Here is a 10,131-nt window from a genome sequence, read left to right on the forward strand (position 1 = left end):
ATTGTTTGTGTATGTGTAAATGAGAGCGCGTCAGAACAATGCAGTACACATCAGTGTCAGGACCAAGCTTCTCTCCAGACCATTATACTGGTCAGAGCTGTTTCTTTGTTTTATTCCCCTGCTAAAAAGACAGACAGAGGTCTCAGCTATGGTGCTGGACTCTCTTGGTGCCGTGGCACCACCTTAGTAATCATAAACTAAGCCATACATCACATTTAACACAAATATACAAAATAAAGTCAACATTTCCAAACGAAGAATGCCTTTGTTTTCTGAGTTTGATCTGATTATGGTAATTATTGGTCATATCTAGGAGACACAGCTGTTACATTAGAAGCTAATGTTAACCCAATGCTGAATTTGCAGAGATATGATGATATGAACAATATGATGAGAAGCGTTCATCAGATTTACTCTAGATTGGGGTTTCTAGTCTAGGTTTCTAAGAAAGATGCATAGAATGAGATAATTCTATGCATATTTCTTTTCAGCATGCTATAAAACCTACAGCATAACGTTATGATATTCTATATTTTTTCTGTGTCACAAAATGAAACATGAAATTTTCCTAAATCACCTGGGGACTGCAGTTTATAGAAAACCTTTCTCAAATGAGAGCAGGTAGCTTTTTAGGGACTATTTTCAGCTGCGGATTGATACACATCTTGTTTTCTTTTTGGTGTATTTTTGATCTAATGGACATAAACTACATAGGACCCAAGTTCATCGTGATAGTGGTGACCCAGCATGACAGTATGAAACGAACTATACAGGTCTGTGGCGTGAAATATTTTTTGTGAAAATTTAAAAAGAAAGACAATACATCAGTTCAGTGTTGGTTTTCAATCCAGAACTGGACTGTAAAATGTGAACCAGACATGTCTTTAAAAAAAACATTTCAGTGCTGGAGGTGAAATCATCAGAAGTTTATCATTCATGATGCATTGGAACAGCAGAGACCAAAAGATAAATTACTTTTGACTAATGCTTCTTATCAAACGTAAGCAATAGTTTCTGGGAGATAAGAATACTGTCTCTCCTAACCAAGCCGTCCACTCACTATATTTCCTTTGTGTCTGAAACTAAGGTAAGCAATGATCACATTGCTTTCCTTAAAGCAAGTGAAAACTATTGCTTTCTATGATACATAAATAATTCTGATGTGTTTCATGTGCTATATTCGCCATCTTCTGGCCAATATTATGTATTGCATCCCAAAGACTACATTAAAATGAACAGACCCCCAAACATTGTCACAGCTTATTTTTATTATAATTTATTGAAACACCTTGTGCTCCCAGTAAAGATCAAATAATAAAAGGAGACTCGTCAGCTGAGCTGCAGCCAATCTGCAGAGTGCAGTGACCTACTGTCCGGGATACAACATTTCCTTTGGATTACGCTGGTTCAGAACATAAAAGCAGATGATTTATGTAAAAATGAATAATATAGCAAACACCACAATGAGGGGAGAAAATATGATAATGTCTTAGAAACTTGTGACAAAATAAACACAGTTAATGGTACGAAACGGAAGCGTGGTAATGAGAATAAAACAAAGTTAAAAGTTCTGTGTCTGCAACCTCACGCCTACACACATATACTGTACAGTCAAGTTCATACACATGCACGCACTCACTCCCGTGCACTCACACACACACACACACACACACACACACACACACACACACACACACACACACACACACACACACACACACACACACACACACACGCACACATACTGCAGAGTTATCCACGCACACACGAGCACAAACTCACAGATAAAATGTAGTTATTGAAAATAGTGAAACCCTGGTAAAATCTAAAGGTATCATACATCCACGTCCTGTGTGTAAACTGCACAAAAGAAAATGAACCTGAAAAATCCAAAATGGAGATAAAATCAGATGAATAATGAAAAGCATGCCCATTTTAATAGATTTAGCCCAACCTGAAATGCCTTCAAACCCAGAGTGCCACCCTCTCTACCCTAACCCCAAATGTCAAACCCCTCCAGTCTACCCACACCTACCCCAGGCCTTTTCCCCTTCCTTATCCACATCCCCACCTCATGCTCACTCTGCCCATAATGCCTCCATCCTTCCACCAGTCACCTAGCAAGTTTCAGGGTTTCAACACTTCTTTTTCAGATGAAAACTGAAACCAGGAGGAGGAGGACGACGACCAGGTGGCTGCTGGTCCAAGTTTTAGCCCCTGTTCTTAAGAGCAAAGTGTCCAGTTCAGGAAATAGAGTGAGGACTAGGGGGGGTTAGCGGAGTCTTGTGTGTTGAGGTTAAAGGTCGTAAGACTATATGCAAATCGGTGCGTACAGTGGCAATGTGTAAGTCTCATCAGCTGTTAGTTTAGATGTGGGTATGTGGGTTAGTTTTGTCCGATAGTGTGTTGAGACATAATGGGAGGGGGCAGTGGAGGTGGGGCTGGCATCGCTCAGGGCCTTGTCCCTCTGCACTTGGCCCCGTCGTGAGCATAGGGCAGGGGCAGGTTTATAGAGCTTGTGTCTTCAGCTCGATGGGCTCCCCTCTAGTCTCCTGCTGGGTCTCGCTCTGGGGGGGTCGACTACCCTTCAGTGTGGCCAGGCGCTCAGACAGACCCCTCATGCGTGGGAACAGCATGAAATCGTATAGAAGGGCACCCATAGCACCGCCTATCATGGGGCCAACCCAGTACACCTGCCGGCAACAGAAATTAGCTTTAACCAGTTATGTCAAGTATGATACCAGCTGGATCACATCATTGTCATTTAGCGCTTACCCAGTGGTTTATGAAGTTCCTGAATAGCACAGCAGGAGCAAAGGATCGAGCAGGGTTCATTCCAGCACCTGTATAATACATCTAAAACACAAAGCATTTGTTATATATCATGCATTCTGCTCTGGGTGCGTCTGCGATTGCATTTTTATGACTCTCACCCCCATGAGGTGTCCGATGGTGACGGAGAAGCCAATGGAGAGGGCGGCGGATCCGAGGCGTCCGTTTCTCCTCTCATCGGTCACAGCGAAAATGCACACCACAAGCTGCATGGTGAGGAAGACCTCCACAGTGGTGGCCATTCCCAGGCTCATGCCAGGCTGCAGCTGCAGGGATTGAACAACGCTTTCGTAAGAAGGCCTGAAGGTCTGAAGCCTGAGTCACCGAACTTTAAAGCTAAAACTCGACATTTCTAAACCAGCTACGCTTACAGTGTAAATCCGTATTTGGCACTTACTGTGTTTAGAGCCATGTTGCCTCTCATGTTGGTGGGTGTGACCCCGTACAGAACAGCAGCCCCAGCTACTGCGCCTAGGCACTGGGCAACCATATAGAAAACAGCACGGAATAGAGACATCTGTGAGCCAACTAGGTAGGCGAAGGTGACGGCAGGGTTGATGTGGCCGCCGCTGATGTGACCAATGGACTGGATGAGAGTGGCAGCTGCCAGCCCGAAGCACAGAGCCACGTGAAGGACATGGTGAGGCCCAGTGGTCCAGCGCAGGGCGGCGCCCATGCCGAAAAAGACAAAGAACATGGTACCAAAGAACTCTGCGAAGACCGCTCGCCAAAAATTCATGGACCGGAACTCCCACATGGTGACTGTTCTGTTGAGGCTTTCCACCAGTAGAAGATCTGTGGATCGGGTAGACGTGTGCCTTGTCTGTCCGCTTCAAATGCCAACGGGGGACGTCCCTTTTGCAGTCAGCGAACTCAGCCGACCAAAAACAAAAACACAAAACAGGATTGAAAATGTCTTCAGATCGATCCACTCAATGGATGTTTACCATTCATGAAGTAGGCTGATGAAGTCAACCTAGCAGCTTTTGTTTGCCACCTCTGTCCACCTGTTGCAAAGACATAGGTGTGAGATGGTGTAGGAGTGTGGGTGGAGGATGAGTTGTCAGGAGGAGGTGGGCATCAATGCTAAGGGGGTTTTTCTAGTAGAGACAGGGAAAGACAGAGTGTCTGCTGAACCTTTTAGCCTCTCTGACGGAGGGTAGGGGGCCAGACAGAGGCTTTATAATACACCCCGAGGGGCCCCAGGTGACGCCATAATCCCCATTCTCACCCAGGGCGGGGGGGGCATCCTAAATCAAACAAACTTAACCCTTCTGTTGCCCACTGTAACAAACCTAGGTCAACAGAAATTTTGAAATATTTGAAAAGAATGCAAAGCAGAGTAGAACTCCATGAAAGAGTTGCAGTGGAAGGTAGAGAGAATAAGGCACCTGTCTTATGCTCAGGGAGCTCAGGGACAGCATGGAGCTCACCGTGCAGCTGGTGCTGAGGGGGGAGTCTTTCCTTCCAGGAGTATGTCAGCTGTTGACATATTATAACTGTCATTTCAGTGGACACAAATGCTGATGGACAACAAAACACACATGACTGCACAAGACATGAACAAAACACAGACTCCTACACAAATGCAGATAATACAGATGGGGCCCCAGACGGAAGTGCCTAAAGCTAACAGCGCCAAATTGACCCGCGCATAGAAATGCCTGACCCAGTGAAACTATTGTCTGCCAAGACAAAAATACATATTAAACTAAGTCAGAGAAACAACAGTTGGTGGAGAACATGCAGTGCTTACGGCTACAACAGACGGTAACGTTTGTCAGGTTTCTTCTGTGGACTGCAGTTTTAGGAGTTGTAATAGAAATGCTCGTTCTAATTGTAGAGGTCACTGTTGAGGCCTGGGCTTGGAAACACTTCAACTTAAACTTGACACACCTCAGACCTCAGTGCTTTCACTGGCATGGCTGCACAGACGGTGCCAAATGGTGGCACCGTGAGGAGTTGAGGGATCTGGCTCATGAAAATAACAATGCGGAAACTCGGAAAAGTGGAAAAGTGAAAAAAAAAACAAATATTTTCATATCTCAGTGGATTATCGGGCCTAAGGTGTACAGTATCTGTTGTGACAGGGGCTTCTACAAGGTGCCTGGCAAAGTGTGCGTGTTTATCTGTGTGTGCGCCACAGGACGATGTACCAGAGCCCTGAATGTTCCCTGTGGGCACGAGCCGAGGGTAGGTGAGACATGGTCGTGCTACAGGGATTGGTGGGACAGTGGGGTTACAGAACACCACTGGGTATAGCGCTGACCAGTCAAGAGGCATCACAGTCGAGGGGCTCGGGGTGTGTGTTGTGTTGATGAATGCAGATTGCTGAGCTGGTTGTTTTAACTCCCTTTTATACATGTTGGAGAAAAGCACACACAATGCAAAAAGCTGGTGGCACTGCTATTCATTCCCACTGTCGGTGACACAACAGGATCATTACGATCATTACGGGGTGTGTGTGTGTGTGTGTGTGTGTGTGTGTGTGTGTGTGTGTGTGTGTGTGTGTGTGTGTGTGTGTGTGTGTGTGTCTGTGTCTGTGTGTCTGTGTGTGTGTGTGTGTGTGTGTGTGTGTGTGTGTGTGGTCTAGTACTTGTAGATTAACTTTCTAACTGAATATGTGGGTCTTAAAATGTAAATGAGGTACATTGTTTAAACAGAATCTAACTAGATGTTAACAAATGGCCAAATACACATCTAAATTGATGACTAGCAAGGTTTTATTTGAAATGTGTCAGATAATAAAGTGCATTATACAGTCAGTGTATACATTTAAATGTAATATATAGCTAAATACACTACATTTTTTACAAACATGGCAACATATATAAAACATGCAGGTTTGAACAAAGGTTTTATGTAGAAAAAGGATCTAATTGTCTGTGCTGCACCCACACACGCTTGTTGGATCCATTTCACATTACAAAGCCTGTTTCCACTGTGGGCGCTCTTTCTGTGGAACCATTACACAGGTATGGAGGTTAATTTGAGTATGAATAGGAGCCCTCTGAGAAGAGACGGTCACGAACAGGAGCAGGCATGAGAGCGGTGTTGGGCTGATTGAGAGCGTAACTGAAGCGCAGCCCAGAGCGAGCGTCTCTTCAGCATTTCAAAGCAGTGGTTACCACAGCATGGACCCTAAAACGCTCAACATAGGCGTGTTTTGCAGCAGATACTCAATGAGCCTCATTATTTTGTCCAATGATGTGCAAATGTTAAAGTAATAATGATGAATCTCACAACGGCGACACTAATGACAGGCAACGATAACGCTCACAGTTCACATCCAGAAACTGATGCTGCTGCAGGACGTGCTGAAATCACTTTAATGGAATGACACTGAAAGACTGGATGGACTGTGGCTTGACAGTAACTCTCTGCGTCATGTGTGTCACATTCACTGTGCTTTGAGGATGTAGGACAGAAATATTTCATGAGGCCACACGAGGCCAAGGTGGAAATATTTCATTCCTTTCTCCAAACCAAAGTTGAATTCATAAGCAAGAAGCACACACATATTCAGAGCTGTTAAAGTCTCTGCTCAGAGCTATATATTAAAATATGTGTGATATTAGTTTCCAGACATTATAATCCTCATCAGAACCATCAATAACATTCACTTTGTTCCCTTTGCTATGGTTCGTAGAACAGAAAGCTTGTACTCAATCACACGGGAGGAGGAGAAAGACACACTTTTTGACTTGTCATAAAGGGAAACAGGAAAAATAACACTGAAGAACAACACCTTTTGGTTCCAGTTTCTCTCTTGAACTGCACTTTGGCTGTTTTAGAGAAACCTCATAAATACTTTTCACTCCACAGAGTATTTCTAATGGCTGCAGTTAACCTTCATAATTTATTATAATTGACTCAATAATTATTCAGAGGGCTGAAATTTTGTCAAATTAAACATTAATTACTTTCCAGTTTGTAGATTTTGCTTATATATATTCAACTCCTCGCTGTTATGCTTTCATGTGCTTTTTGCCTCAGTTGTTTTCCTGTTTGTTGGCCTGTTTGGCTCTCAGGGCATTCTGTGTGACGGTGGACAGCGAGGACCCTGTCATACTGGCCGTCTCCACAATCTCAATATCCTTGCAGGTCAGACAGGCCACCAGCTTCTGGCGAGAGGCACTGCGTGCGAAGAAGAACTCATGGGACACTCCAGCTAGAACGGCACCAAGCACCGGTCCGATCCAGTAAAGCTGCAGGTGGGGAAACCCAAACTATAATGAGATAAATGCTTGCACTTTTTTGGGAAGGCCAAGACTGCCTGTGATAATAATATTATCAGTAGAAGACACATTTCAACATCAAAGTAGGGTCGAAAGTGTGGTTATGTTTTTTTATTAATTCAACAAATAAATGCAAGAAAGAAAATCATAATAATAAACTGATTCTTCCATTATTCTCTGCACAGCTGTATCCTGATCTGAACTCCTTCATTCTCCCCAGGCTGCTGGAATTACACTGCGTGTGTTGTGTGCACCTCATAGCAACCACATTGTTACCCTGGTTATGTGTTTGTTTCACGGCCGTGTTAGTCAGTGCACGTATTTATGAGTCTTCACACCACACTATTAACTATTTTGGCTTCATGGTCTGAATCAGACTACTATGACCTCGATGCTGTTTGCAAACATTGCATTACGATACAATACAGTCACAGTGAGGAGCTGATGAAACTTAATTTATGTTTTGGGTTGTTTGCTATGTAAATACTGTTTACTATCAAGTTTTCATTCCATCAGAATGAATGTGGCTTGGGCTCCATAGAGATGCTGACACATTTATAAATATTGCTTTATCATCTTATGTTCAATCATCCATTTATTAATGAAATCATGCTATTGTTTAGCTTATTATTGTTGTGTATCTTGAAGTGGGCAGCGTGTGTGTCAGGTACCGTAGCTTTCTCTCACCCAGTGATTTTCCCAGAAGCCAGTGACGATGGCTGGACCCAAGGAGCGTGCGGGATTCATACTTGCACCAGAAAACCTGGCCTGAAAACAACACATTAGAAACAAGTGCTAGTCCTCAGATGTAGAAGTAACAAACAAGAAGCAAACACATCAGTCATTTAATAGAATAGTATAGAATACCTTTTTTCTTTATTACCTATATTTGTTCCGTGATGGGGAAATTACCATGTTGCAACAGCTCAGAGACATATAGACATATATACAGAAGAAATAGCACAATAATAATAATGACATAATAATTCTAAGAAATTAGAAATTAGTATTTAGAAGAAAAAAATATAAAAGAGTCAAAGTCTGTACAGAATCCTGGCAAGAACCAAATGACCAAACTCTAAACAAACAAACAAACAATGAGATTATTTACTGTAAAAAAATAAATACATATTCACATTTAGTTTTAATTTAGTTGGAAAGATTAAAGGATTCAAATTTACAATTAGTGTAATCCTATGTTCAACATTTCACCGGAAATCCAATCATGTCTTCACATTAATGTTCCCGGTGTGGGTGTCTTAGATGTTTTTTATAATGAGTGAATGTGATGCAAACGTGAAGGTGGCACATGGGCACAAATCAACAAACATAACTCATCTTACCCCTATTAGCACTCCAGCGGTGTGAGCTAATCCGATGGCCAAGTTCCCTGGTTCTGGACTCTCCCTGCGTCGTTGCTCCTCCACTGAGAACACGGTTAAGACCAACTGAAAGGTGCACAACATCTCTACCCCCAGAGCCTGGGCCGCATTCAACTCTAAGGGGACCTGAGGGACACAAATAATTGGCAGAAGGAGAGGAAGAAGAGCGCGAGGACGACAGGAACACCCAGTGATGATGTGATGCAGCAACGTGTCGGGGACTGACCCTGTTAACGAAGTAATCTGCAGTAGCCTTCACTGGCAGGGCCAAGTAGAGGGCCCCGGCCCCCAGAGAGGCCCCCAGACACTGTGCAGCCACATAAACCAGCGCCCTGAGAACGTCCAGCCTCCGCGTGGCCAACAGAGACAGAGTCACAGCAGGGTTCATCTGAGCAGAGAGCACTTTACACTTTACTTAACACTCCAAGTATCTTTAGTCACTGCTACTTTGCTATGGTGGGAATCCTGCCTTTCATATATATTTATCATATGACTAATTGGGCAAGAATATTACTTTTACAAATATTACTATTATAATACTATATATCTTATTTTTTACACTGTGTTGTTGGTAAATGATTACACAGAAAATACTTTTTTCAATGAATTTAAAGAGAATGAAGAGATGTTCACCTGTGCCCCGCTCACGTCCCCAAAACAGTGTGCCATTGCAACAACTACCACACCCACGGCCACCGCGGGGTACAAGGGTCCCCCCGTGACCTCCCCGTGGCCTGGCACACAGGCTCCCAGCACGGCGCTCACCAACACCAGGGTGCCCAGCAGCTCCGCCAGCATGGCGCGCCAAAACTGCCGACTGCGTAGCTCCTCGGGACCGGGGGGGGAGGGGGGTTGAAAAGAACACGTTTAGCCCAAAACCAATGGTGATCTTCCTCAAAACTCACCACAAATGCAACAATGCATAATCATTTGATCCAAAAACATGCTTTTGCCCGAAAGGTGTAAAGTCATAAAAACTACAAATACACAAACACCCATTGGTGGAAGCAATGTTGTTAAAACTCAAATGATTTCTGTTTAGAGCGATTTCTTAATGTGATTCACACAAATGAAAGCCACGACAGATTGAACAGTGGTGCAGCAGATTAACATGCTTACCTCACGCCACATCATCTCAAACTCAGCGAGAATGTTGTCCTGTGTTTTTTTCTTTGTTGCTTTCTGGTGCTGTTGTTTTTTTGCTGTTTCTCAGTTTGTGTATGTGGGTGTGGAGCTGCTCCAGACTCTCTGCTAGGTCCCTCATTAACTTGTAGAGCCTTTGATGTGAGCAGCCTCCTCCCTTATCCTCTCTCTCTCTCCTCATCCTGAACCCCAGACCTTGTGTGCGCACAAACATTACTCAATACAAGAATTTTAAACATGATTTTTCATGCTATTCAATGCATGGCACAGTTAACCTTTGCGCAGGTCCAGTTCATATTAACACAAAACTGGTTACATTTCCCTTGTCTTTCATCCAGCCTCATTGGTGTGAGCACATCTACTTCATGAATATATCTAACCACTCATTCATTGTATTTCAGTGCCACATAAACATAAGATAGACATATTTCTTCCTCCTGGTGTAGAAGAGAAACAAGGAGCATTTCCAAAACAGCACTCTCTCTGTTGATAATACCAAAAGACTTTAAATATGATGTCCTGCCACTCTCCTTTTT

At 43.5% G+C, this 10,131-nt stretch overlaps 2 protein-coding genes across 3 annotated transcripts; both read right to left on the reverse strand.

Moving 5' to 3' along the window:
- Positions 1-1,490: 1,490 nt before the first annotated feature.
- Positions 1,491-3,992, reverse strand: mipb (major intrinsic protein of lens fiber b). Its single transcript, XM_029156452.3, has 4 exons — positions 3,230-3,992; positions 2,934-3,098; positions 2,776-2,856; positions 1,491-2,693 (listed from the first exon to the last, which is right to left on the reverse strand). Exons 1-4 carry the CDS (start codon positions 3,587-3,589, stop codon positions 2,508-2,510), a joined length of 792 nt encoding a protein of 263 aa, XP_029012285.1. The 5' UTR covers positions 3,590-3,992; the 3' UTR covers positions 1,491-2,507.
- A 1,541-nt stretch (positions 3,993-5,533) lies between these two features.
- LOC114859416 (aquaporin AQPAe.a) lies at positions 5,534-10,060 on the reverse strand. Of its 2 annotated transcripts, none has more exons than XM_029157533.3 (6): positions 9,572-10,060; positions 9,086-9,277; positions 8,679-8,840; positions 8,414-8,578; positions 7,758-7,838; positions 5,534-7,040 (listed from the first exon to the last, which is right to left on the reverse strand). In XM_029157533.3, the coding sequence occupies exons 1-6, from the start codon at positions 9,584-9,586 to the stop codon at positions 6,825-6,827; spliced, it is 831 nt and encodes a 276-aa protein (XP_029013366.1). In that variant the 5' UTR covers positions 9,587-10,060; the 3' UTR covers positions 5,534-6,824. The 2 variants fall into 2 exon arrangements, with proteins under 2 accessions (XP_029013366.1, XP_029013365.1); XM_029157532.3 differs by having other exon boundaries at positions 9,086-9,280; positions 9,572-10,050.
- Between the last annotated feature and the right edge of the window lie 71 nt (positions 10,061-10,131).

This window comes from Betta splendens, chromosome 7 (assembly GCF_900634795.4).
Source record: "Betta splendens chromosome 7, fBetSpl5.4, whole genome shotgun sequence".
Taxonomy (NCBI): domain Eukaryota; kingdom Metazoa; phylum Chordata; class Actinopteri; order Anabantiformes; family Osphronemidae; genus Betta; species Betta splendens.

Excerpts from the sequence above, each read along its gene's own strand:
- LOC114859416 (XM_029157532.3), bottom strand. Across the intron at positions 7,839-8,413 it reads CCGCTGGAGTGCTAATAGGG|GCCAGGTTTTCTGGTGCAAG; the intron begins GTAAGATGAGTT and ends TGTTGTTTTCAG. Across the intron at positions 7,041-7,757 it reads GCTTCTGGGAAAATCACTGG|CTTTACTGGATCGGACCGGT; the intron begins GTGAGAGAAAGC and ends CCCCACCTGCAG.
- mipb (XM_029156452.3), bottom strand. The coding sequence starts at position 3,589 with ATGTGGGAGTTCCGGTCCATGAATTTTTGGCGAGCGGTCTTCGCAGAG. Across the intron at positions 2,857-2,933 it reads CCATCGGACACCTCATGGGG|ATGTATTATACAGGTGCTGG; the intron begins GTGAGAGTCATA and ends TTTGTGTTTTAG. Across the intron at positions 2,694-2,775 it reads GGAACTTCATAAACCACTGG|GTGTACTGGGTTGGCCCCAT; the intron begins GTAAGCGCTAAA and ends TGTTGCCGGCAG.